At 51.8% G+C, this 27,715-nt stretch overlaps 1 protein-coding gene across 3 annotated transcripts in view; it reads right to left on the bottom strand.

Annotated features, from left to right (window-relative positions):
• Positions 1-27,715, bottom strand: part of LOC142923347 (uncharacterized) — a 67,701-nt gene that overhangs the window by 6,884 nt on the left and 33,102 nt on the right. For 2 of the 3 annotated variants that reach the window (XM_076064421.1, XM_076064420.1), the window contains exons 6-10: positions 24,853-25,170; positions 21,135-21,754; positions 11,587-11,733; positions 5,490-5,569; positions 401-526 (exon numbers count right to left, since the gene is read on the bottom strand). In XM_076064421.1, the coding sequence (XP_075920536.1) occupies positions 401-526; positions 5,490-5,569; positions 11,587-11,733; positions 21,135-21,754; positions 24,853-25,170 (1,291 nt within the window). Of the gene's footprint in view, positions 1-400; positions 527-2,389; positions 2,738-5,489; positions 5,570-11,586; positions 11,734-21,134; positions 21,755-24,852; positions 25,171-27,715 lie in introns of those variants that run through there. The other variant, XM_076064423.1, reaches the window with a different exon arrangement.

Raw genomic sequence — 27,715 nt, 5'->3', positions numbered from 1 at the left:
AGTGGGTGAGCTGGTGAGTGAGTGAGTGAGTGGTGAGCGATTGAGTGGTGAGTGAGTGAGCTGATGAGCGAGTGAGTGAGCTGGTGAGCGAGCGAGTGAGTTGGTGAGCGAGTGGTGAGCGAGCTGGTGAGTGAGTGAGTGAGTGGTGAGCGAGTGAGTGGTGAGTGAGTGAGCTGGTGAGCGAGTGAGTGATCTGGTGAGTGAGTGAGCGAGCTGGTGAGTGGTCGAGTGGTTGAGTGAGTGAGTGGGTGAGTGAGCTGGTGAGTGAGTGAGCGAGCTGGTGAGTGAGTGAGCTGGTGAGCGAGTTGGTGAGTGAGTGAGTTGGTGAGTGAGTGAGCTGGTGAGTGAGTGAGTGAGTGGTTGAGTGGGTGAGTGAGTGAGTGGTGAGCGAGCTGGTGACCTGTATGAGAAGGTGGAACTTGGAGTCGCGTTTCTGGCGAGCCTTGAGGAAGTTGAGGGCCTCGCTCTGACCAGAGCAGAACATCGAGGAGACGAGCTCCAACTCACGGCCATTCTCTCCGTCCAACTACACAGAGAGACACAGAGACAGTGAGACACAGACAGTGAGACAGAGACACAGAGAGACACACACAGAGAGCTCCAACTCACGGCCATTCTCTCCGTCCAACTACACAGAGAGACACAGAGACAGAGAGACACAGAGACACAGAGAGCTCCAACTCACGGCCATTCTCTCCGTCCAACTACACAGAGAGACACAGAGACAGTGAGACAGAGACAGTGAGAGAGACACACACAGAGAGAGCTCCAACTCACGGCCATTCTCTCCGTCCAACTACACAGAGAGACACAGAGACAGAGACACAGAGAGACCCACACAGAGAGCTCCAACTCACGGCCATTCTCTCCGTCCAACTACACAGAGAGACACAGAGACAGTGAGACAGAGACACAGAGAAAGAGACACACACAGAGAGCTCCAACTCACGGCCATTCTCTCCGTCCAACTACACAGAGAGACAGAGAGACACAGACAGTGACAGTGAGACAGAGAGAGACACAGAGACAGTGAGACAGAGACACAGAGAGACAGAGACAGTGAGACAGAGAGAGACACAGAGAGAGCTCCAACTCACGGCCATTCTCTCCGTCAAACTACACAGAGAGACAGTGAGACAGTGACAGTGAGACAGAGACAGTGAGACAGAGACACAGAGACAGTGAGACAGAGACACAGAGACAGTGAGACAGAGAGAGACACACAGAGAGAGCTCCAACTCACGGCCATTCTCTCCGTCCAACTACACAGAGAGACACAGAGACAGTGAGACACAGAGACACAGAGACAGAGAGAGACACAGAGACAGAGAAGAGCTCCAACTCATGGCCATTCTCTCCGTCCAACTACAGAGACACAGAGACACAGACAGTGAGACAGAGACACAAAGACACAGAGACAGAGAGACACAGAGACACAGAGAGCTCCAACTCACGGCCATTCTCTCCGTCCAACTACACAGAGAGACACAGAGACAGTGAGACAGACACAGAGAGACAGAGACAGTGAGACAGAGAGAGACACACAGAGAGAGCTCCAACTCACGGCCATTCTCTCCGTCCAACTACACAGAGAGACACAGAGACACAGAGAGACAGTGAGATAGAGAGACAGTGAGACAGAGACATAGAGAGACACAGAGACAGTGAGACACAGAGACACACACAGAGAGCTCCAACTCACGGCCATTCTCGCCGTCCAACTACACAGAGAGACACAGAGACACAGAGAGACAGTGAGATAGAGAGACAGTGAGACAGAGACATAGAGAGACACAGAGACAGTGAGACACAGAGACACACACAGAGAGCTCCAACTCACGGCCATTCTCGCCGTCCAACTACACAGAGAGACACAGAGACAGTGAGACAGAGAGACAGAGACAGTGAGACAGAGAGAGACACAGAGAGCTCCAACTCACGGCCATTCTCTCCGTCCAACTACACAGAGAGACACAGAGAGACAGAGAGAGAGACACAGAGACAGTGAGACAGAGACACACAGAGAGAGACACAGAGACAGTGAGACAGAGACATAGAGAGACCCAGACAGTGAGACACAGAGAGAGACACAGAGACAGAGAGAGCTCCAACTCACGGCCATTCTCTCCGTCCAACTACACAGAGAGACACAGAGACACAGACAGAGAGACAGAAACACAGAGACAGTGAGACAGAGAGACACACAGAGAGCTCCAACTGACGGCCATTCTCTCCGTCCAACTACAGAGAGACACAGACAGTGAGACAGAGACACAGAGAGACACAGAGAGACGCAGAGCTCCAACTCACGGCCATTCTCTCCATCCAACTACACAGAGACACAGAGACACAGACAGTGAGAATAGAGACAGAGAGACACAGAGACAGAGACAGTGAGACAGTGAGACACACAGAGACACAGAGACAGAGAGAGCTCCAACTCACGGCCATTCTCTCCATCCAACTACACAGAGACACAGAGACACAGACAGTGAGAATAGAGACAGAGAGACACAGAGACAGAGACAGTGAGACAGTGAGACACACAGAGACACACAGAGACACAGAGAGCTCCAACTCATGGCCATTCTCTCCATCCAACTACAGAGACACAGAGACACAGACAGTGAGACAGAGACACAGAGACACAGAGACAGAGACAGTGAGACAGTGAGACACACAGTGAGACAGAGAGAGACACAGAGAGCTCCAACTCACGGCCATTCTCTCCGTCCAACTACACAGAGACACAGAGACAGTGACAGTGAGACAGAGACACAGAGACACAGAGAGAGACATGGAGAGAGACACACAGAAAGACAGAGAGACACAGAGACACAGAGAGAGCTCCAACTCACGGCCATTCTCTCCGTCAACTACAAAGAGAGACACAGAGACAGTGAGACAGAGAGACACAGAGAGAGAGACAGAGAGACAGAGAGACACAGAGACAGTGAGACAGAGAGACACAGAGACACAGATAGCTCCAACTCACGGCCACACACACATAGACACACACACAGACACACACACAGACACACACACACACACATAGACACAAACACATAGACATAGACAAAGACACACACACACATAGACACACACATAGACATAGACAAAGACACACACACATAGACACACACACATAGACACACACACACACATAGACAAAGACACACACACACATAGACACACACACATAGACACACACACACACACATAGACACAACTCACGGCATTCAGCAGAACGTCTCCCACACAGACACACACAGACACACACACACAGACACACACACACACACAGACACACACACACACAGACACACACACACATAGACAAAGACACACACACACATAGACACACACACATAGACAACACACACACAGACACACACATAGACACAACTCACGGCATTCAGCAGAACGTCTCCCACACAGACACACAGACACACACACATAGACACACACACACAGACGCACACACACACATGGACACACACAGACAACACACACATAGACACAACTCACGGCATTCAGCAGAACGTCTCCCACACACACACACAGACACACACACACAGACACACACAGACACACACACAGACACACACACAGACACACACACATAGACACACAGACACACACAGACACACACACACAGACATAGACAAAGACACACACACATAGACACACACACAGAAACACACACACAGACACACACACACATAGACACACACACATAGACACACACACATAGACAAAGACACACACACACATAGACACACACACATAGACACACACACATAGACACACACACACACATAGACACAACTCACGGCATTCAGCAGAACGTCTCCCACACAGACACACACAGACACACACACAGACACACACAGACACACACACAGACACACACACATAGACACACAGACACACACACAGACACACACACATAGACACACAGACACACACAGACACACACACACAGACATAGACAAAGACAAAGACACACACACATAGACACACACACACAGAAACACACACACAGACACACACACACATAGACACACACACATAGACACACACACATAGACACACACACACAGACACACACACACAGACACACACACAGACACACAGACACATACACATAGACACACACACACATAGACACACACACACACAGACACAGACACACAGACACACACATAGACACACACAAAGACACATAGACACACACAAAGACACATAGACACACAGACAGACACACACACAGACACACAGACACACACATAGACACACACACACATAGATACACACACATATACACACGCATAGACACACACACACACATAGACACAACTCACGGCATTCAGCAGAACGTCTCCCACACAGACACACACACACATAGACAAAGACACACAGACACACACAGACACAGACACACACAGACACAGACACACACACAGACACACACACATAGACACACACAGACACACAGACACACACATACAGACACACACACACATAGACACACACACACACAGATACACACACACACAGACACACACACACACAGATACACACACACACAGACACACACACAGACACACACACACAGACACACACATAGACACACACACATAGACACACACACACACAGACACACACACTGACACACACACAGACTCACACACACACACACATAGACACACACACACAGACACACACACACAGACACACACATAGACACACACACATAGACACAGACACAACTCACGGCATTCAGCAGAACGTCTCACACACACACATAGACACACAGACACACACATAGACACACACACACACAGACACACACACACACAGACACACACACAGACACACACAGACACACACACACACATAGACACACACACAGACACACACACACACAGACACACACACACACAGACACACACACAGACACACACACAGACACACACACAGACACACACACACACAGACACACACACACACAGACACACACATAGACACACACACATAGACACACAGACACACACACACACAGACACACACACACAGACACACACACACACACAGACACACACACAGACACACACACAGACACACACACAGACACACACACACACACACACACAGACACTGACACACACACAGACACACACACATAGACACACACACATAGACAAAGACACATAGACACACACACACACATAGACACAACTCACGGCATTCAGAAGAACGTCTCCCACACAGACACACACACACAGACACACACACATAGACAAAGACACACAGACACACACAACCACACACACACACAGACACACACATAGACACACACACACACACAGACACACACACATAGACAAAGACACACAGACACACACAACCACACACACACACACACATAGACACACACATAGACAGACACACACACATAGATAGACACAGACACTTAGACAACTCACGGCATTCAGAAGAACGTCTCCCACACGCTCTGTGAGTTGTCCAGGAATCTGTAACTTGTTCAACTCCTTACTCAGGAAGCCTGCAGAAGGAACAGAGACGACTCAGATTGGTGGGTGGGTGGGTGGGGGGGTGGGTGGGGGGGTGGGTGGGGGGGTGAGTGGGGGGGTGGGTGAGTGAGTGGGTGGGTGGGGGGGTGGGTGAGTGGGTGGGTCTCTGAGTGAGTGAGTCTTTGAGTGAGTCTCTGAGTGAGTGAGTCTCTGAGTGAGTCTCTGACTGAGTCTTTGAGTGAGTCTCTGAGTGAGTGAGTCTCTGAGTGAGTCTCTGAGTGAGTGAGTCTCTGAGTGAGTGAGTCTCTGAGTGAGTGAGTCTTTGAGTGAGTCTCTGAGTGAGTCTGTGAGTGAGTGAGTCTCTGAGTGAGTCTCTGAGTGAGTCTCTGAGTGAGTGTCTGAGTGAGTGAGTCTCTGAGTGAGTCTCTGAGTGAGTGTCTGAGTGAGTGAGTCTCTGAGTGAGTCTCTGAGTGAGTCTCTGAGTGAGTCTCTGAGTGAGTCTTTGAGTGAGTCTCTGAGTGAGTCTCTGAGTGAGTGAGTCTCTGAGTGAGTGAGTCTCTGAGTGAGTGAGTCTTTGAGTGAGTCTCTGAGTGAGTCTGTGAGTGAGTGAGTCTCTGAGTGAGTCTCTGAGTGAGTCTCTGAGTGAGTGTCTGAGTGAGTGAGTCTCTGAGTGAGTCTCTGAGTGAGTCTCTGAGTGAGTGTCTGAGTGAGTGAGTCTCTGAGTGAGTCTCTGAGTGAGTGAGTGTCTGAGTGAGTGAGTCTCTGAGTGAGTCTCTGAGTGAGTCTCTGACTGAGTGAGTCTCTGAGTGAGTCTCTGAGTGAGTCTCTGAGTGAGTCTCTGAGTGAGTCTCTGAGTGAGTCTCTGAGTGAGTGAGTCTCTGAGTGAGTGAGTCTCTGAGTGAGTCTCTGAGTGAGTCTCTGAGTGAGTCTCTGAGTGAGTGAGTCTCTGATTGAGTGAGTCTCTGAGTGAGTGTCTGAGTGAGTGTGTGAGTGAGTCTCTGAGTGAGTGTCTGAGTGCGTGAGTGTGTGAGTGAGTGAGTGTCTGAGTGTCTAAGTGAGTGAGTGGATGGGTGAGTGAGTGTCTGAGTGAGTGAGTGTCTGAGTGAGTCTCTGAGTGAGTGAGTCTCTGAGTGAGTCTCTGAGTGAGTCTCTGAGTGAGTGAGTCTCTGAGTGAGTCTCTGAGTGAGTCTCTGAGTGAGTCTCTGAGTGAGTGAGTCTCTGAGTGAGTCTCTGAGTGAGTCTCTGAGTGAGTCTCTGAGTGAGCGAGTCTCTGAGTGAGTCTCTGAGTGAGTCTCTGAGTGAGTGTGAGTGTCTGAGTGAGTCTCTGAGTGAGTGAGTCACTGAGTGAGTGTGAGTGTCTGAGTGAGTCTCTGAGTGAGTCTCTGAGTGAGTCTCTGAGTGAGTCTCTGAGTGAGTGAGTCTCTGAGTGAGTGAGTGTCTGAGTGAGTGAGTCTCTGAGTGAGTGTCTCAGTGAGTGAGTCTCTGAGTGAGTCTCTGACTGAGTGAGTCTCTGAGTGAGTCTCTGAGTGAGTCTCTGAGTGAGTGAGTCTCTGAGTGAGTGAGTCTCTGAGTGAGTCTCTGAGTGAGTGAGTCTCTGAGTGAGTGAGTCTCTGAGTGAGTCTCTGAGTGAGTGAGTCTCTGAGTGAGTCTCTGAGTGAGTCTCTGAGTGAGACTCTGAGTGAGACTCTGAGTAAGTCTCTGAGTGAGTCTCTGAGTGAGTCTCTGAGTGAGTCTCTGAGTGAGTCTCTGAGTGAGTCTCTGAGTGATTGAGTCTCTGAGTGAGTCTCTGAGTGAGTCTCTGAGTGAGTCTCTGAGTGAGTGTCTGAGTGAGTGTCTGAGTGAGTGAGTCTCTGAGTGAGTCTCTGAGTGAGTCTCTGACTGAGTGAGTCTCTGAGTGAGTGAGTCTCTGAGTGAGTGAGTCTCTGAGTGAGTCTCTGAGTGAGTCTCTGAGTGAGTGAGTCTCTGAGTGAGTGAGTCTCTGAGTGAGTCTCTGAGTGAGTCTCTGAGTGAGTGAGTCTCTGAGTGAGTGAGTCTCTGAGTGAGTCTCTGAGTGAGACTCTGAGTGAGTGAGTCTCTGAGTGAGTGAGTCTCTGAGTGAGTCTCTGAGTGAGTCTCTGAGTGAGTCTCTGAGTGAGTGAGTCTCTGAGTGAGTGAGTCTCTGAGCGAGTGTCTGAGTGAGTGTGTGAGTGAGTCTCTGAGTGAGTGTCTGAGTGCGTGAGTGTCTGAGTGAGTGAGTGTCTGAGTGAGTGAGTGAGTGTCTGAGTGTCTAAGTGAGTGAGTGGATGGGTGAGTGAGTGTCTGAGTGAGTGAGTGAGTGTCTGAGTGAGTGAGTCTCTGAGTGAGTGAGTCTCTGAGTGAGTGAGTCTCTGAGTGAGTCTCTGAGTGAGTCTCTCAGTGAGTCTCTCAGTGAGTGAGTCTCTCAGTGAGTGAGTCTCTAAGTGAGTCTCTGAGTGAGTGAGTCTCTGAGTGAGTGAGTGTCTGAGTGAGTCTCTGAGTGAGTCTCTGAGTGAGTGAGTCTCTGAGTGAGTCTCTGAGTGAGTGAGTGTCTGAGTGAGTGAGTCTCTGAGTGAGTCTCTGAGTGAGTCTCTGAGTGAGTGAGTCTCTGAGTGAGTCTCTGAGTGAGTGAGTCTCTGAGTGAGTGAGTCTCTGAGTGAGTCTCTGAGTGACTGAGTCTCTGAGTGAGTCTCTGAGTGAGTCTCTGAGTGAGTGAGTCTCTGAGTGAGTCTCTGAGTGAGTCTCTGAGTGAGTGAGTCTCTGAGTGAGTCTCTGAGTGAGTCTCTGAGTGAGTCTCTGAGTGAGTCTCTGAGTGAGTGAGTCTCTGAGTGAGTCTCTGAGTGAGTCTCTGAGTGAGTCTCTGAGTGAGTGAGTCTCTGAGTGAGTGAGTCTCTGAGTGAGTGAGTCTCTGAGTGAGTGAGTCTCTGAGTGAGTGAGTCTCTGAGTGAGTCTCTGAGTGAGTCTCTGAGTGAGTCTCTGAGTGAGTCTCTGAGTGAGTCTCTGAGTGAGTGAGTCTCTGAGTGAGTGAGTCTCTGAGTGAGTCTCTGAGTGAGTCTCTGAGTGAGTGAGTCTCTGACTGAGTCTCTGAGTGAGTCTCTGAGTGAGCCTCTGAGTGAGTGAGTCTGTGAGTGAGTCTGAGTGAGTGAGTCTCTGACTGAGTCTCTGAGTGAGTCTCTGAGTGAGTCTCTGAGTGAGTGTCTGAGTGAGTCTCTGAGTGAGTGAGTCTCTGAGTGAGTGAGTCTCTGAGTGAGTCTCTGAGTGAGTGTCTGAGTGAGTCTCTGAGTGAGTGAGTCTCTGAGTGAGTCTCTGAGTGAGTGAGACTCTGAGTGAGTGAGTCTCTGAGTGAGTCTCTGAGTGAGTCTCTGAGTGAGTGAGTCTCTGAGTGAGTCTCTGAGTGAGTCTCTGAGTGAGTGAGTCTCTGAGTGAGTGAGTCTCTGAGTGAGTCTCTGAGTGAGTGAGCCTCTGAGTGAGTGAGTCTCTGAGTGAGTCTCTGAGTGAGTGAGTCTCTGAGTGAGTCTCTGAGTGAGTGAGTGTCTGAGTGAGTCTCTGAGTGAGTCTCTGAGTGAGTGAGTCTCTGAGTGAGTCTCTGAGTGAGTCTCTGAGTGAGTGAGTCTCTGAGTGAGTCTCTGAGTGAGTGAGTGTCTGAGTGAGTGAGTCTCTGAGTGAGTCTCTGAGTGAGTCTCTGAGTGAGTCTCTGAGTGAGTGAGTCTCTGAGTGAGTCTCTGAGTGAGTGAGTCTCTGAGTGAGTGAGTCTCTGAGTGAGTCTCTGAGTGAGTGAGTGTCTGAGTGAGTCTCTGAGTGAGTCTCTGAGTGAGTGAGTCTCTGAGTGAGTCTTTGAGTGAGTCTCTGAGTGAGTCTCTGAGTGAGTCTCTGAGTGAGTGAGTCTCTGAGTGAGTGAGTCTCTGAGTGAGTCTCTGAGTGAGTCTCTGAGTGAGTGAGTCTCTGACTGAGTCTCTGAGTGAGTCTCTGAGTGAGCCTCTGAGTGAGTGAGTCTGTGAGTGAGTCTGAGTGAGTGAGTCTCTGACTGAGTCTCTGAGTGAGTCTCTGAGTGAGTCTCTGAGTGAGTGTCTGAGTGAGTCTCTGAGTGAGTGAGTCTCTGAGTGAGTGAGTCTCTGAGTGAGTCTCTGAGTGAGTGTCTGAGTGAGTCTCTGAGTGAGTGAGTCTCTGAGTGAGTCTCTGAGTGAGTGAGACTCTGAGTGAGTGAGTCTCTGAGTGAGTCTCTGAGTGAGTCTCTGAGTGAGTGAGTCTCTGAGTGAGTCTCTGAGTGAGTCTCTGAGTGAGTGAGTCTCTGAGTGAGTGAGTCTCTGAGTGAGTCTCTGAGTGAGTGAGCCTCTGAGTGAGTGAGTCTCTGAGTGAGTCTCTGAGTGAGTGAGTCTCTGAGTGAGTCTCTGAGTGAGTGAGTGTCTGAGTGAGTCTCTGAGTGAGTCTCTGAGTGAGTGAGTCTCTGAGTGAGTCTCTGAGTGAGTCTCTGAGTGAGTGAGTCTCTGAGTGAGTCTCTGAGTGAGTGAGTGTCTGAGTGAGTGAGTCTCTGAGTGAGTCTCTGAGTGAGTCTCTGAGTGAGTCTCTGAGTGAGTGAGTCTCTGAGTGAGTCTCTGAGTGAGTGAGTCTCTGAGTGAGTGAGTCTCTGAGTGAGTCTCTGAGTGAGTGAGTGTCTGAGTGAGTCTCTGAGTGAGTCTCTGAGTGAGTGAGTCTCTGAGTGAGTCTTTGAGTGAGTCTCTGAGTGAGTCTCTGAGTGAGTCTCTGAGTGAGTGAGTCTCTGAGTGAGTGAGTCTCTGAGTGAGTCTCTGAGTGAGTCTCTGAGTGAGTGAGTCTCTGACTGAGTCTCTGAGTGAGTCTCTGAGTGAGCCTCTGAGTGAGTGAGTCTGTGAGTGAGTCTGAGTGAGTGAGTCTCTGACTGAGTCTCTGAGTGAGTCTCTGAGTGAGTCTCTGAGTGAGTGTCTGAGTGAGTCTCTGAGTGAGTGAGTCTCTGAGTGAGTGAGTCTCTGAGTGAGTCTCTGAGTGAGTGTCTGAGTGAGTCTCTGAGTGAGTGAGTCTCTGAGTGAGTCTCTGAGTGAGTGAGACTCTGAGTGAGTGAGTCTCTGAGTGAGTCTCTGAGTGAGTCTCTGAGTGAGTGAGTCTCTGAGTGAGTCTCTGAGTGAGTCTCTGAGTGAGTGAGTCTCTGAGTGAGTGAGTCTCTGAGTGAGTCTCTGAGTGAGTGAGCCTCTGAGTGAGTGAGTCTCTGAGTGAGTCTCTGAGTGAGTGAGTCTCTGAGTGAGTCTCTGAGTGAGTGAGTGTCTGAGTGAGTCTCTGAGTGAGTCTCTGAGTGAGTGAGTCTCTGAGTGAGTCTCTGAGTGAGTCTCTGAGTGAGTGAGTCTCTGAGTGAGTCTCTGAGTGAGTGAGTGTCTGAGTGAGTGAGTCTCTGAGTGAGTCTCTGAGTGAGTCTCTGAGTGAGTCTCTGAGTGAGTGAGTCTCTGAGTGAGTCTCTGAGTGAGTGAGTCTCTGAGTGAGTGAGTCTCTGAGTGAGTCTCTGAGTGAGTGAGTGTCTGAGTGAGTCTCTGAGTGAGTCTCTGAGTGAGTGAGTCTCTGAGTGAGTCTCTGAGTGAGTCTCTGAGTGAGTCTCTGAGTGAGTCTCTGAGTGAGTGAGTCTCTGAGTGAGTGAGTGTCTGAGTGAGTCTCTGAGTGAGTGAATCTCTGAGTGAGTGTCTCAGTGAGTGAGTCTCTGAGTGAGTCTCTGACTGAGTGAGTCTCTGAGTGAGTGAGTCTCTGAGTGTCTGAGTCTCTGAGTGAGTCTCTGAGTGAGTGAGTCTCTGAGTGAGTCTCTGAGTGAGTGAGTCTCTGAGTGAGTCTCTGAGTGAGTCTCTGAGTGAGTGAGTCTCTGAGTGAGTGAGTCTCTGAGTGAGTGAGTCTCTGAGTGAGTCTCTGAGTGAGTGAGTCTCTGAGTGAGTGAGTCTCTGAGTGAGTGAGTCTCTGAGTGAGTGAGTCTCTGAGTGAGTGTCTGAGTGAGTCTCTGAGTGAGTCTCTGAGTGAGTCTCTGAGTGAGTGTGTGAGTGACACCCACCCACACACACTCACTCACCATGCAGGTGGATGAGCGTGTGTAGGCCCGGCATCAGCGCTTGCAGCTCGGCCTGGGTGAGAAGGGCAGAGCGCTCGATCCGGCGGAGGAAGAGGGCCCGGAGGACGCGGAGAGTCCTGACATGGGCACACTCCGTGACCAGCAGCTCTGTGGTGGGGGGAGTGGTGGGGGGAGTGGTGGGGGGAGTGGTGGGGGGAGTGGTGGGGGGGGGGGAGTCAATCAGTCGCTCGGTCACTCAGACACTCACTCACTCAGAGACTCACTCAGAGATTCACTCACTCAGAGACTCACTCAGAGACTCACTCACTCAGAGACTCACTCAGACACTCACTCAGAGACTCACTCAGAGACTCACTCACTCAGAGACTCACTCAGAGATTAACTCAGAGACTCACTCACTCACTCAGAGACTCACTCAGAGACTCACTCAGAGACTCACTCAGAGACTCACTCAGAGACTCACTCAGAGACTCACTCAGACACTCACTCAGAGACTCACTCAGAGACTCACTCACTCAGAGACTCACTCACTCAGAGACTCACTCAGAGACTCGCTCACTCAGAGACTCACTCACTCAGAGACTCACTCAGAGACTCACTCAGAGACTCACTTACTCAGAGACTCACTCACTCAGAGACTCACTCAGAGACTCACTCAGAGACTCACTCAGAGACTCACTTAGAGACTCACTCAGAGACTCACTCACTCAGAGACTCACTCAGAGACTCACTTAGAGACTCACTCAGAGACTCACTCACTCAGAGACTCACTCAGAGACTCACTCACTCAGTCACTCACTCAGAGACTCACTCAGAGACTCATTCAGAGACTCACTCAGAGACTCACTCAGAGACTCACTCAGAGACTCACTCAGAGACGCACTCACTCAGAGACTCACTCAGAGACTCACTCAGAGACTTGCTCACTCAGAGACTCACTCACTCAGAGACTCACTCAGAGACTCACTCAGAGACTCACTTAGAGACTCACTCAGAGACTCACTCACTCAGAGACTCACTCAGAGACTCACTCAGAGACTCACTCAGACACTCACTCAGAGACTCACTTAGAGACTCACTCAGAGACTCACTCACTCAGAGACTCACTCAGAGACTCACTCAGAGACTCACTCAGAAACTCACTCAGAGACTCACTCACTCAGAGACTCACTCAGAGACTCACTCACTCAGAGACTCACTCACTCAGAGACTCACTCAGAGACTTGCTCACTCAGAGACTCACTCACTCAGAGACTCACTCACTCAGAGACTCACTCAGAGACTCACTCAGAGATTCACTCAGAGACTCACTCACTCAGAGACTCACTCAGACACTCACTCAGAGACTCACTTAGAGACTCACTCAGAGACTCACTCACTCAGAGACTCACTCAGAGACTCACTCACTCAGTCACTCACTCAGAGACTCACTCAGAGACTCATTCAGAGACTCATTCAGAGACTCACTCAGAGACTCACTCAGAGACTCACTCAGAGACTCACTCAGAGACTCACTCACTCAGAGACTCACTCAGAGACTCACGCAGAGACTCACTCAGACACTCACTCACTCAGAGACTCACTCACTCAGACACGCACTCAGACACTCACTCACTCAGAGACTCACTCAGACACTCACTCACTCACTCAGAGACTCACCCACTCAGAGACTCACTCAGACACTCACTCACTCGCTCAGAGACTCACTCACTCAGACACTCACTCACTCAGAGACTCACTCACTCAGACACTCACTCACTCAGAGACTCACTCAGACACTCACTCACTCAGACACTCACTCACTCAGAGACTCACTCAGACACTCACTCACTCAGACACTCACTCACTCAGAGACTCACTCAGACACTCACTCACTCAGACACTCACTCACTCAGAGACTCACTCAGACACTCACTCACTCAGACACTCACTCACTCAGAGACTCACTCAGACACTCACTCACTCAGACACTCACTCACTCAGAGACTCACTCAGACACTCACTCGGTCAGTCACTGGGTCAGTCGCTCGGTCAGTCACTGGGTCAGTCACTCGGTCAGTCACTGGGTCAGTCACTGGGTCAGTCACTGGGTCAGTCACTGGGTCAGTCACTGGGTCAGTCACTGGGTCAGTCACTGGGTCAGTCACTCGGTCAGTCACTGGGTCAGTCACTCGGTCGCTCGGTCAGTCACTCGGTCAGTCACTCGGTCAGTCACTGGGTCAGTCACTGGGTCAGTCACTCGGTCAGTCACTCGGTCAGTCGCTCGGTCAGTCACTCGGTCAGTCACTCGGTCAGTCACTCGGTCAGTCACTCGGTCAGTCACTGGGTCAGTCACTGGGTCAGTCGCTCGGTCAGTCACTGGGTCAGTCACTGGGTCAGTCGCTCGGTCAGTCACTCGGTCAGTCACTCGGTCAGTCACTGGGTCAGTCACTCGGTCAGTCACTGGGTCAGTCGCTCGGTCAGTCACTCGGTCAGTCACTCGGTCAGTCACTCGGTCAGTCACTCGGTCAGTCACTGGGTCAGTCACTCGGTCAGTCACTGGGTCAGTCACTCGGTCAGTCACTCGGTCAGTCACACGGTCAGTCACTCGGTCAGTCACTGGGTCAGTCACTCGGTCAGTCACACGGTCAGTCACTCGGTCAGTCACTCAGTCAGTCACTCAGTCAGTCACTCGGTCAGTCACTCGGTTAGTCGCTCGGTCAGTCGCTCGGTCAGTCGCTCGGTCAGTCACTCTGTCAGTCGCTCGGTCAGTCACTGGGTCAGTCACTCGGTCAGTCACTTGGTCAGTCACTGGGTCAGTCACTCGGTCAGTCACTCGGTCAGTCGCTCGGTCAGTCACTCGGTCAGTCGGTCAGTCACTCGGTCAGTCACTCGGTCAGTCGCTCAGTCAGTCACTCGGTCAGTCACTCGGTCAGTCACTCGGTCAGTCACTGGGTCAGTCGCTCAGTCAGTCACTCGGTCAGTCACTCGGTCAGTCACTCGGTCAGTCGCTCGGTCAGTCACTGGGTCAGTCACTCGGTCAGTCACTCAGTCAGTCACTCGGTCAGTCACTCGGTCAGTCACTCGGTCAGTCACTGGGTCAGTCACTCGGTCAGTCACTGGGTCAGTCGCTCGGTCAGTCACTGGGTCAGTCACTCGGTCAGTCACTGGGTCAGTCGCTCGGTCAGTCACTGGGTCAGTCACTCGGTCAGTCACTCGGTCAGTCACTCGGTCAGTCACTGGGTCAGTCACTTGGTCAGTCACTGGGTCAGTCACTTGGTCAGTCGCTCAGTCAGTCACTCGGTCAGTCACTCGGTCAGTCACCCGGTCAGTCACTCGGTCAGTCACTCGGTCAGTCACTGGGTCAGTCACTTGGTCAGTCGCTCAGTCAGTCACTCGGTCAGTCACTCGGTCAGTCACTTGGTCAGTCACTCGGTCAGTCACTGGGTCAGTCACTTGGTCAGTCGCTCAGTCAGTCACTCGGTCAGTCACTCGGTCGGTCACTCAGTCAGTCACTCGGTCAGTCACTGGGTCAGTCACTGGGTCAGTCACTCGGTCAGTCACTCGGTCAGTCACTGGGTCAGTCACTCGGTCAGTCACTCGGTCAGTCACTGGGTCAGTCGCTCGGTCAGTCACTCGGTCAGTCACTCGGTCAGTCACTCGGTCAGTCACTCGGTCAGTCACTGGGTCAGTCACTGGGTCAGTCACTGGGTCAGTCACTCAGTCAGTCACTCGGTCAGTCACTGGGTCAGTCGCTCGGTCACTCACTCGGTCAGTCACTGGGTCAGTCACTCAGTCAGTCACTCGGTCAGTCACTCAGTCAGTCGCTCGGTCAGTCACTCAGTCAGTCACTCGGTCAGTCACTCGGTCAGTCACTCGGTCAGTCGCTCGGTCAGTCACTGGGTCAGTCACTCAGTCAGTCACTCGGTCAGTCACTCGGTCAGTCACTCGGTCAGTCACTCGGTCAGTCAGTCGGTCAGTCACTCGGTCAGTCACTCGGTCAGTCACTCGGCCAGTCACTCGGTCAGTCACTGGGTCAGTCCCTCGGTCAGTCACTCGGTCAGTCACTCGGTCAGTCACTGGGTCAGTCGCTCGGTCAGTCACTCGGTCAGTCACTGGGTCAGTCGCTCGGTCAGTCACTGGGTCAGTCACTGGGTCAGTCACTCGGTCAGTCGCTCGGTCAGTCACTCAGTCAGTCACTCGGTCAGTCACTGGGTCAGTCACTGGGTCAGTCACTGGGTCAGTCGCTCGGTCAGTCACTGGGTCAGTCACTGGGTCAGTCGCTCGGTCAGTCACTGGGTCAGTCACTGGGTCAGTCACTCGGTCAGTCACTCGGTCAGTCACTGGGTCAGTCACTGGGTCAGTCACTGGGTCAGTCGCTCGGTCAGTCACTGGGTCAGTCGCTCGGTCAGTCACTCGGTCAGTCACTGGGTCAGTCACTGGGTCAGTCACTCGGTCAGTCACTGGGTCAGTCACTGGGTCAGTCACTGGGTCAGTCACTGGGTCAGTCACTGGGTCAGTCACTGGGTCAGTCACTGGGTCAGTCACTGGGTCAGTCGCTCGGTCAGTCACTCGGTCAGTCGCTCGGTCAGTCACTCGGTCAGTCACTGGATCAGTCACTCGGTCAGTCACTCAGTCAGTCACTCAGTCAGTCACTCACTGCTTGTCTCTCCGTGTGTCTCTGTGTCTCTGTGTGTCTCTCTGTGTGTGTCTCTGTCTCTCTCTGTGTCTCTGTGTCTCTGTGTATCTCTGTGTCTCTGTCTCTCTCTGTGTGCCTGTGTCTCTGTGTCTCTCTCTGTGTCTCTCTCTCTGTGTCTCTCTGTGTCTCTGTGTGTCTCTGTGTGTCTCTCTCTGTGTCTCTGTGTCTCTGTGTCTCTCTGTCTGTGTGTCTCTGTGTCTCCCCGTGTCTCTCTACCCACGTACCATCGATGACGTCCTCCCGCTTGGCCTGCTTGGCCTTCACCCTCGCCAGCTGGGCCTTGTGTCTCTCTCTGTGTCTCTGTGTGTGTGTCTCTGTGTGTGTCTCTCTCTGTGTGTCTCTCTCTCTGTGTCTCTCTCTGTGTCTCTGTGTGTCTCTCTCTGTGTCTCTCTCTGTGTCTCTCTCTGTGTCTCTGTGTGTCTCTCTCTGTCTCTGTGTGTGTCTCTGTGTGTCTCTCTGTGTCTCTGTGTGTGTCTCTCTCTGTGTGTCTCTCTGTGTGTCTCTGTCTGTGTGTCTCTGTGTCTCTCTCTGTCTCTGTGTCTCTCTCTGTGTGTCTCTGTGTCTCTGTCTCTCTCTGTGTCTCTGTGTGTGTCTCTGTGTCTCTGTGTGTCTCTCTCTGTGTCTCTGTGTGTCTCTCTGTGTCTCTCTGTGTCTCTGTGTGTCTCTCTGTGTGTGTCTCTGTCTCTCTCTGTGTCTCTGTGTCTCTCCCCGTTTCTCTCCCCGTGTCTCTCCCCCACGTACCATCAATGACGTCCTCCCGCTTGGCCTGCTTGGCCTTCACCCTCGCCAGCTGGGCCTTGTGTCTCTCTCTGTGTCTCTCTGTGTGTGTCTCTGTGTCTCTCTCTCTGTGTCTCTCTCTGTGTGTCTCTGTCTCTCTCTGTGTCTCTCTGTGTCTCTCTGTGTCTCTCTCTGTGTCTCTCTGTGTGTCTCCCCGTGTCTCTACCAGCGTACCATCAATGACGTCCTCCCGCTTGGCCTGCTTGGCCTTCACCCTCGCCAGCTGGGCCTTGTGTCTCTCTGTGTCTCTGTGTCTCTCTGTGTCTCTGTGTCTCTCTCTGTGTCTCTCTCTGTGTCTCTCTGTGTCTCTCTGTGTCTCTTTCTGTGTCTCTCTGTGTCTCTGTGTCTCTGTGTGTCTCTCTCTGTGTCTCTGTGTCTCTCTCTGTGTCTCTGTATGTCTCTCTCTGTGTCTCTGTGTCTCTCTCTGTGTCTCTCTCTGTGTCTCTCTGTGTGTCTCTCTCTGTGTCTCTCTCTGTGTCTCTCTCTGTGTCTCTCTGTGTCTCTCTCTGTGTCTCTGTCTCTCTGTGTGTCTCTCTGTGTCTCTCTCTGTGTCTCTGTCTCTCTCTGTGTCTCTCTGTGTCTCTCTGTGTCTCTGTCTCTCTCTGTGTCTCTGTCTCTGTCTGTGTCTCTGTGTCTCTCCCCGTGTCTCTACCAACGTACCATCGATGACATCTTCCCGCTTGGCCTGCTTGGCCTTCACCCTCGCCAGCTGGGCATTGTGTCTCTCTCTGTCTCTGTGTCTCTCTCTGTGTGTCTCTGTGTCTCTGTCTCTCTCTGTGTCTCTGTGTGTCTCTCTCTGTGTCTCTGTGTGTCTCTGTGTCTCTGTGTGTCTCTCTCTGTGTCTCTGTGTGTCTCTGTGTCTCTGTGTGTCTCTCTCTGTCTCTGTGTGTGTCTCTGTGTGTCTCTGTCTCTGTGTCTCTGTGTGTGTCTCTGTGTCTCTGTGTCTCTGTGTCTCTCTACCAGCGTACCATCGATGACGTCCTCCCGCTTGGCCTGCTTGGCCTTCACCCTCGCCAGCTGGGCCTTGTGTCTCTCTCTGTGTCTCTGTGTCTCTCTGTCTCTCTGTCTCTGGGTGTCTCTCTGTGTGTCTCTGTGTGTCTCTCTGTGTGTCTCTCTCTGTGTCTCTGTGTCTCTCTACCAACGTACCATCGATGACATCCTCCCGCTTGGCCTGCTTGGTCTTCACCCTCGCCAGCTGGGCCTTGTGTCTCTCTCTGTGTCTCTGTGTCTCTCTCTGTGTCTCTCTCTGTGTCTCTCTCTGTGTCTCTGTGTGTGTCTCTCTGTCTCTCTGTGTGTCTCTGTGTCTCTCTCTGTGTCTCTGTGTCTCTCCCCACGTGTCTCTACCAGCGTACCATCGATGACGTCCTCCCGCTTGGCCTGCTTGGTCTTCACCCTCGCCAGCTGGGCCTTGTGTCTCTCTCTGTGTCTCTCTCTGTGTCTCTGTGTGTCTCTGTGTCTCTCTCTGTGTCTCTGTGTGTCTCTCTCTGTGTCTCTCTGTGTCCCCACGTGTCTCTATCAGCGTACCGTCAATGACATCTTCCCGCTTGGCCTGCTTGGCCTTCACCCTCTCCAGCTGGGCCTTGTGTCTCTCTCTGTGTCTCTGTGTCTCTCTGTGTGTGTCTCTGTGTGTGTGTGTGTCTCTCTCTGTCTCTGTGTGTGTCTCTGTGTGTCTCTGTCTCTGTGTCTCTGTGTGTCTCTGTGTCTCTCCCCACGTGTCTCTCCCCCACGTACCATCAATGACATCTTCCCGCTTGGCCTGCTTGGCCTTCACCCTCTCCAGCTGGGCCTTGTGTCTCTCTCTGTGTCTCTGTGTCTCTCTCTGTCTCTGGGTGTCTCTCTGTGTGTCTCTGTGTGTCTCTGTGTCTCTGTGTCTCTCTGTGTGTCTCTGTATGTGTCTCTGTATGTGTCTGTGTGTATCTGTGTGTGCCTCTGTGTGTGTCTCTGTGTCTCTCCCCGTGTCTCTCTCCTCCACGTACCATCAATGACATCTTCCCGCTTGGCCTGCTTGGCCTTCACCCTCTCCAGCTGGGCCTTGTGTCTCTCTCTGTGTCTCTCTCTGTGTCTCTGTGTGTCTCTCTCTCTCTGTGTCTCTCTCTGTGTGTGTCTCTGTGTCCCTACGTGTCTCTACCAACGTACCATCGATGACATCCTCCCGCTTGGCCTGCTTGGTCTTCACCCTCGCCAGCTGGCCCTTGTGTCTCTCTCTGTGTCTCTCTGTCTCTCTCTGTGTCTCTCTGTGTCTCTGTGTCTCTCTACCAGCGTACCATCGATGACGTCCTCCCGCTTGGCCTGCTTGGTCTTCACCCTCGCCAGCTGGGCCTTGTGTCTCTCTCTGTCTCTGTGTGTCTCTCTCTGTGTCTCTGTCTGTGTGTCTCTGTGTGTCTCTCTCTGTGTCTCTGTGTGTGTCTCTGTGTCTCTCCCCGTGTCTCTACCAGCGTACCATCGATGACATCTTCCCGCTTGGCCTGCTTGGTCTTCACCCTCGCCAGCTGGGCATTGTGTCTCTCTCTGTCTCTGTGTCTCTCTCTGTGTGTCTCTGTGTCTCTGTCTCTCTCTGTGTCTCTGTGTGTCTCTCTCTGTGTCTCTCTGTGTGTGTCTCTCTGTGTGTCTCTGTCTGTGTGTCTCTGTCTGTGTCTCCCCGTGTCTCTCCCCCACGTACCATCGATGACGTCCTCCCGCTTGGCCTGCTTGGTCTTCACCCTCGCCAGCTGGGCCTTGTGTCTCTCTCTGTCTCTGTGTGTCTCTGTGTCTCTCTCTCTGTGTCTCTCTGTCTCTCTCTCTGTGTCTCTCTCTCTGTGTCTCTCTGTGTGTGTCTCTGTGTCTCTCTCTGTGTCTCCCCGTGTCTCTCTACCAGCGTACCGTCGATGACGTCCTCCCGCTTGGCCCGCTTGGTCTTCACCCTCGCCAGCTGGGCCTTGTGTCTCTCTCTGTGTCTCTGTCTGTGTCTCTCTGTGTGTCTCTCTCTGTGTCTCTCTCTCTGTGTCTCTGTGTCTCTCTGTGTGTGTCTCTGTGTCTCTCTCTCTGTGTCTCTCTGTGTGTGTCTCTCTGTGTGTCTGTGTCTCTCTCTGTGTCTCTGTGTCTCTCTCTGTGTCTCTCTGTGTCTCTGTCTCTCCCCCACGTACCGTCAATGACATCTTCCCGCTTGGCCCGCTTGGTCTTCACCCTCTCCAGCTGGGCCTTGTGTCTCTCTCTGTGTCTCTGTGTCTCTCTCTGTGTCTCTGTGTGTGTCTCTCTCTGTGTCTCTCTCTGTGTCTCTCTGTGTGTCTCTCTGTGTGTCTCTCTGTGTCTCTGTGTCTCTCTACCAGCGTACCGTCGATGACGTCCTCCCGCTTGGCCTGCTTGGTCTTCACCCTCTCCAGCTGGGCCTTGTGTCTCTCTCTGTGTCTCTGTCTGTGTCTCTGTGTGTGTGTCTCTGTGTCTCTCTCTCTGTGTCTCTGTGTCTCTGTGTGTCTCTCTGTGTGTCTCTGTGTCTCTCTCTGTGTCTCTCTGTGTCTCTGTCTCTCCCCCACGTACCGTCAATGACATCTTCCCGCTTGGCCCGCTTGGTCTTCACCCTCTCCAGCTGGGCCTTGTGTCTCTCTCTGTGTCTCTGTGTCTCTCTCTGTGTCTCTGTGTGTGTCTCTCTCTGTGTCTCTCTCTGTGTCTCTCTGTGTGTCTCTCTGTGTGTCTCTCTGTGTCTCTGTGTCTCTCTACCAGCGTACCGTCGATGACGTCCTCCCGCTTGGCCTGCTTGGTCTTCACCCTCTCCAGCTGGGCCTTGTGTCTCTCTCTGTGTCTCTGTCTGTGTCTCTGTGTGTGTGTCTCTGTGTCTCTCTCTCTGTGTCTCTGTGTCTCTGTGTGTCTCTCTGTGTGTCTCTGTGTCTCTCTCTGTGTCTCTCTGTGTCTCTGTCTCTCCCCCACGTACCGTCAATGACATCTTCCCGCTTGGCCCGCTTGGTCTTCACCCTCTCCAGCTGGGCCTTGTGTCTCTCTCTGTGTCTCTGTGTCTCTCTCTGTGTCTCTGTGTGTGTCTCTCTCTGTGTCTCTCTCTGTGTCTCTCTGTGTGTCTCTCTGTGTGTCTCTCTCTGTGTCTCTCTGTCTCTCCCCCACGTACCATCGATGACATCCTCCCGCTTGGCCCGCTTGGTCTTCACCCTCTCCAGCTGGGCCTTGCTGAATCCCGCCCTCCAGCCCTCCACTCGCTCCGTCTGCAGCATCAAAACCTCCACCTCGTCGCCATCATCACCACCACCACCATCATCACCACCACCACCACCATCATCACCACCACCACCACCACCACCATCACCACCACCACCACCATCACCACCACCACCACCACCAACACCACCACCACCACCAACACCATCACCACCACCATCACCACCAACACCACCACCACCACCACCGCCACCACCCTCCACCAACGTCACATCATCCACCACCGCAGCTGAGACATTGTCCACCACCACCGCCGCCTCCTCTTCCTCCTTCTGATGCTGCTGCTCCACCTCGTCCACCACCTCCACCACCTCCACCTCGTCCACCACAGCAGCGTCGTCGGCGTCCACCACCACCACCACCGCCGGCACGGAGTCGTCCCCGTCAGCGAGGGGGACGGTGGAGCTGGTGGTGGAGCTGGTGGTGGAGCTGGTGGTGGAGCTGGTGGTGGTGGTGGTGAGCTCGGAGGTGGGAGATTCAGAAGAGAAAGCCAGCGGGCAGGCAGAATCCGTGCTGGAGATGGGGGAGATGGGGGAGAGTCATTGGTATCATCATCATCAACATCATCATCACGATAGATGTGTGGGTGGGTGGGTGAGTGGGTGGGTGAGTGGGTGGGTGAGTGAGTGGGTGGGTGGGTGGGTGAGTGAGTGAGTGGGTGAGTGGGTGGGTGAGTGGGTGGGTGAGTGGGTGGGTGGGTGGGTGGGTGAGTGAGTGGGTGAGTGAGTGGGTGGGTGAGTGAGTGGGTGAGTGGGTGGGTGAATGGGTGAGTGGGTGAGTGAGTGGGTGGGTGAGTGTGTGGGTGAGTGGGTGGGTGAGTGAGTGAGTGGGGGGGTGGGTGAGTGAGTGGGGGGGTGGGTGAGTGAGTGGGTGAGTGAGTGGGTGGGTGGGTGAGTGGGTGAGTGGGTGGGTGGGTGAGTGAGTGAGTGAGTGGGTGGGTGGGTGAGTGGGTGGGTGGGTGAGTGGGTGAGTGAGTGAGTGAGTGGGTGAGTGGGTGGGTGGGTGGGTGGGTGAGTGGGTGGGTGAGTGGGTGGGTGAGTGGGTGAGTGGGTGGGTGGGTGAGTGGGTGAGTGGGTGGGTGGGTGAGTGTGTGAGTGAGTGGATGGGTGAGTGGGTGGGTGAGTGGGTGGGTGAGTGGGTGGGTGGGTGAGTGGGTGGGTGGGTGAGTGAGTGGGTGAGTGAGTGGGTGGGTGGGTGGGTGGGTGAGTGGGTGAGTGGGTGGGTGGGTGAGTGAGTGAGTGGGTGAGTGGGTGGGTGGGTGGGTGAGTGGATGGGTGAGTGGGTGGGTGAGTGAGTGGGTGAGTGGGTGGGTGAGTGAGTGAGTGGGTGGGTGAGTGAGTGGGTGAGTGGGTGGATGACTGAGTGAGTGGGTGGGTGGGTGAGTGACTGAGTAACTGACTGAGTGAGTGACTGAGTGGGGGAGCGATTGACTGACTGATTGACTGAGTGACTAACTAACTGACTGTCTAAGTAACTGACTGACTAACTGAGTGACTGACTAAGTGATTGACTAACTGACTAAGTGACTGACTAACTGACTGACTAAGTAACTGACTGACTGAGTGACTGACTGACTAAGTGACTGACTGAGTGACTGACTGACTGACTGAGTGACTAACTGACTGACTAACTGAGTGACCGAGTGACTAAGTGACTGACTAATTGACTGACTAACTGAGTAACTGAGTGACTAACTGACTGAGTGAGTGACTGACTAACTGACTGACTGACTAAGTAACTGACTGAGTGACTGACTGACTAACTGACTGAGTAACTGACTGACTGACTAAGGAACTGACTAAGTAACTGACCAAGTAACTGACTAACTGACTGACTGAGTAACTGACTAACTGACTAACTAACTGAGTGACTGACTTAGTGACTAACTAACTAACTGAGTGACTGACTGAGTGACTAACTAACTGACCGACTAAGTAACTGACTAACTAACTGACTAACTAACTGAGTGACTGACTAGCTAACTGACCAAGTAACTAACTAACTGACTGACTAAGCAACTAACTGACTGACTGACTAAGTAACTGACTACGTAACTAACTGACTGACTAAGTGACTGAGTGACTGAGTGACTGACTAAGTGACTGAGTGACTGACTAACTGACTAAGTGACTGAGTGACTGAGTGACTAACTGACTGACTGAGTGACTGACTGACTGAATAACTGACTGAGCGACTAACTAACTAACTGACTGAGTGACTAACTAACTAACTGACTGACTAAGTAACTGACTGAGTGACTGACTGACTAACTGACTGACTAAGTAACTTACTGACTGAGTGACTGACTAAGTGACTAAGTGACTGACTGAGTGACTGACTGACTGAGTGACTGACTGACTGAGTGACTAACTGACTGACTAACTGAGTGACCGAGTGACTAAGTGACTGACTAATTGACTGACTAACTGAGTAACTGAGTGACTAACTGACTGACTAACTGAGTGACTGACTGAGTGACTAACTAACTGGCTGACTAAGTAACTGACTGACTGAGTGACTGAGTGACTGACTAACTGACTGAGTAACTGACTGACTGACTGAGTGACTAAGTAACTGACTAAGTAACTGAGTGAGTGACTGACTAACTGACTGACTAACTGACTGAGTGACTGACTGACTGAGTGACTGAGTGAGTGACTGACTAACTAACTGACTGAGTGACTGAGTGACTGCGTGACTGACTGACTGAGTGACTGAGTGACTGACTGACTGAGTGACTAACTGACTGACTGAGTGACTGACTAACTGACTGAGTGACTGACTGAGTGACTGACTAACTGAGTGACTGACTGACTAACTGACTGAGTGACTGAGTAACTGACTGACTGACTAACTGAGTGACTGAGTGACTAAGTAACTGACTAAGTAACTGACTAAGTAACTGAGTGAGTGACTGACTGACTAACTGACTGAGTGACTGTGTGACTGACTGACTGAGTGAGTGACTAACTGACTGACTGAGTGACTGACTAACTGACTGAGTGACTGACTGAGTGACTGAGTGACTGAGTGACTAACTGACTGACTAACTGACTGAGTGACTGACTAAGTAACTAACTGACTGACTAACTGACTGACTGAGTGACTGACTGAGTGACTGACTGAGTGACTGACTGAGTGACTGAGTGACTGACTGACTGACTAACTGACTAACTGACTGACTGAGTGACTAACGGACTGACTGACTGAGTGACTGACTAACTGACTGAGTGACTGACTAAGTAACTAACTGACTGACTAACTGACTGACTGAGTGACTGACTGACTGAGTGACTGACTGAGTGACTGACTGACTGAGTGACTGACTGACTAACTAACTGACTGACTGAGTGACTAACTAACTGACTGACTAACTGACTGACTGAGTGACTGACTGACTGAGTGACTGACTGAGTGACTGACTGACTGAGTGACTGACTGACTGAGTGACTAACTGACTGACTGACTGACTAACTGAGTGACTGACTGACTAACTAACTGACTAACTGACTGACTGACTGACTGACTGACTAACTGACTGACGGACTGACTAACTGACTGACTGAGTGACTAACTAACTGACTGACTGAGTGACTGCGTGGATCGTCCACCTGGTGGACAGGCTTGAAGCCGAGCTGGACGAGGAACAGAAAGTTTGGGACGACGTCGATCCACCACCACCTCCACCACCTCCTCCACCTCCTCCACCACCACCTCCACCACCTCCACGTCGACCCCGCACGGAGGTGGACAAGGCCGAGTCGACCTCCACGTCGCTGTGCGAGCGCCACGCGGAGGACGAGCTCGAGGAGTCGTCCCTCAAGGGTCGACCCCTCGTGGGCTGCTGGGCGAGCTCCGTGGTGGAGCACAGAGCTCCACCACCACGCTGCTCACGGAGACTCTCTGAGCGGCCCAGGCGGCAACGGACACTGGGGGCGGGGGCGGCAGGCAGTCAGTCAGTCAGTTAGTCAGTCAGTCAGTCACTTACTTAGTCAGTCAGTCAGTCAGTCAGTTAGTCAGTCAGTTAGTCACTTAGTCAGTCAGTCATTCAGTCAGTCACTTACTTAGTCAGTCAGTCAGTCAGTTAGTCAGTCAGTCATTCAGTCAGTCACTTACTCAGTCAGTCAGTTAGTCACTTACTTAGTCAGTCAGTCAGTTAGTCACTTACTTAGTCAGTTAGTCAGTTAGTCAGTCACTTACTTAGTCAGTCAGGCAGTCAGTCAGTTAGTCAGTCAGTTAGTCACTTACTTAGTCAGTCAGTTAGTCACTTAGTCACTTACTTAGTCAGTCAGTTAGTCACTTACTTAGTCAGTCAGTCAGTCAGTTAGTCACTTACTTAGTCAGTCAGTTAGTCACTTACTTAGTCAGTCAGTCAGTCAGTCAGTTAGTCAGTCAGTTAGTCACTTACTTAGTCAGTCAGTTAGTTAGTCAGTTAGTCACTTACTTAGTCAGTCAGTTAGTCAGTCAGTCACTTAGTCAGTCACTCAGTCAGCCAGTCAGTTAGTCACTTACTTAGTCAGTCAGTTAGTTAGTCAGTTAGTCACTTACTTAGTCAGTCAGTTAGTCAGTCAGTCACTTAGTCAGTCACTCAGTCAGCCAGTCAGTTAGTCACTTACTTAGTCAGTCAGTTAGTCAGTTAGTCACTTAGTCAGGCAGTCAGTCACTCAGCCAGTCACTCAGTCAGTCACTTAGTCACTTACTTAGTCAGTCACTCAGTCACTTAGTCACTTAGTCAGTCAGTCAGTCACTTACTTAGTCAGTCAGTCAGTCACTCAGTCAGTCACTCAGTCACTTAGTCAGTCAGTCACTTAGTCAGTCAGGCAGTCAGTCAGTCAGGCAGTCAGTCACTCAGTCACTCAGTCAGTCACTCAACCACTCACTCACTCAGGCAGGCAGGCAGTCACTTAGTCAGTCAGTCACTCAGTCAGTCAGTTAGTCAGTCAGTCACTTAGTCACTTACTTAGTCAGTCAGTCACTCAGTCACTCAGTCAGTCAGTCACTCAGTCACTCAGTCAGTCGTTCACTCACTCAGTCACTCACTCAGTCCTTCGCTCAGTCACTCACTGAGTCACTCAATCAGTCACTCACTCACTCCATCACTCAGTCACTCGCTCACTCACTCAGACAGAAAGGGATAGAGAGACAGACAGAGAGACAGAGAGACAGACAGAAAGAGACAGAGCCAGAGAGAGACAGAGACAGAGAGACAGAGAAACAGAGACAGACACACAGAGAGAGACAGAGACAGAGAGAGACAGAGAGAGACACAGAGAGACAGAGAAAGACAGAGAGAGACAGAGTCAGAGAGAGGGAGACAGAGAGAGACAGAGACACAGAGAGAGAGAGACAGAGACACAGAGACAGAGTCAAACAGAGAGACACAGAGACACAGAGAGAGAGACAGAGACACAGAGACAGAGTCAAACAGAGAGACACAGAGAGAGACAGAGAGACACAGAGAGACAGAGAGAGACAGAGTCAGAGAGAGACAGAGAGAGTCAGAGAGAGAGACAGACACACAGAGAGACAGAGAGAGACACAGAGAGAGACACAGAGAGACAGAGAGAGACAGAGTCAGAGAGAGACACAGAGAGAGACACAGAGAGACAGAGAGAGACAGAGAGAGAGAGACAGAGTCAGACAGAGACAGAGAGAGACAGACAGACAGAGAGAGACAGAGAGTCAGAGTCAGAGAGAATCAGAGAGAGACAGTGAGACAGAGAGACACAGAGACACAGAGACAGACAGAGAGACAGAGATAGAGTCAGACAGAGAGACACAGAGAGAGTCAGACAGAGAGTGAGAGAGAGGGAGACAGAGATAGACAGATAGACAGAGACAAAGAGAGACACAGAGAGACAGAGACACAGAGAGACAGAGACACAGAGAGACAGAGAGACAGAGACACAGAGAGACAGAGAGAGACAGAGAGAGACAGAGAGAGACAGAGAGAGACAGTGAGAGTAAGAGAGAGACAGTGAGAGTAAGAGAGAGACAGTCAGACAGAGAGAGACAGAGAGACAAAGACAGACAGAGACAGAGAGACAGAGAGAAACACAGAGACACAGAGACACAGAGACACAGAGACACAGAGACAGAGACACAGAGAGACAGAGAGACAGAGAGAGACAGAGAGAGAGACAGAGAGAGACAGAGAGAGTAAGAGAGAGAGACAGGCAGACAGAGAGAGACAGGGAGAGACAGACAGAGGGACAGAGAGACAAAGATAGACAGAGACAGAGAGAGAGACAGAGAGAAACACAGAGAGTCAGAGACAGAGAGACAGACACAGAGACAGAGAGTCAGACAGAGTGAGAGAGAGACACAGAGAGACAGAGACAGAGAGACAGAGAGAGACAGTCAGAGTGAGAGAGAGGGAGACAGACAGACAGAGGGAGTCAGAGAGACAGAGACATAGACAGAGAGAGACACAGAGAGACAGAGACACAGAGAGACACAGAGAGAGTCAGAGAG

This window comes from Petromyzon marinus, unplaced genomic scaffold (assembly GCF_048934315.1).
Source record: "Petromyzon marinus isolate PM22_M1 ecotype Great Lakes invasive population unplaced genomic scaffold, UKy_Petmar_22M1.pri1.0 PM_Scaffold_436, whole genome shotgun sequence".
Taxonomy (NCBI): Eukaryota; Metazoa; Chordata; class Hyperoartia; order Petromyzontiformes; family Petromyzontidae; genus Petromyzon; species Petromyzon marinus.
Note: the sequence above shows the minus strand (reverse complement) of the source record. Positions and strands in the feature narration are given on the sequence as shown.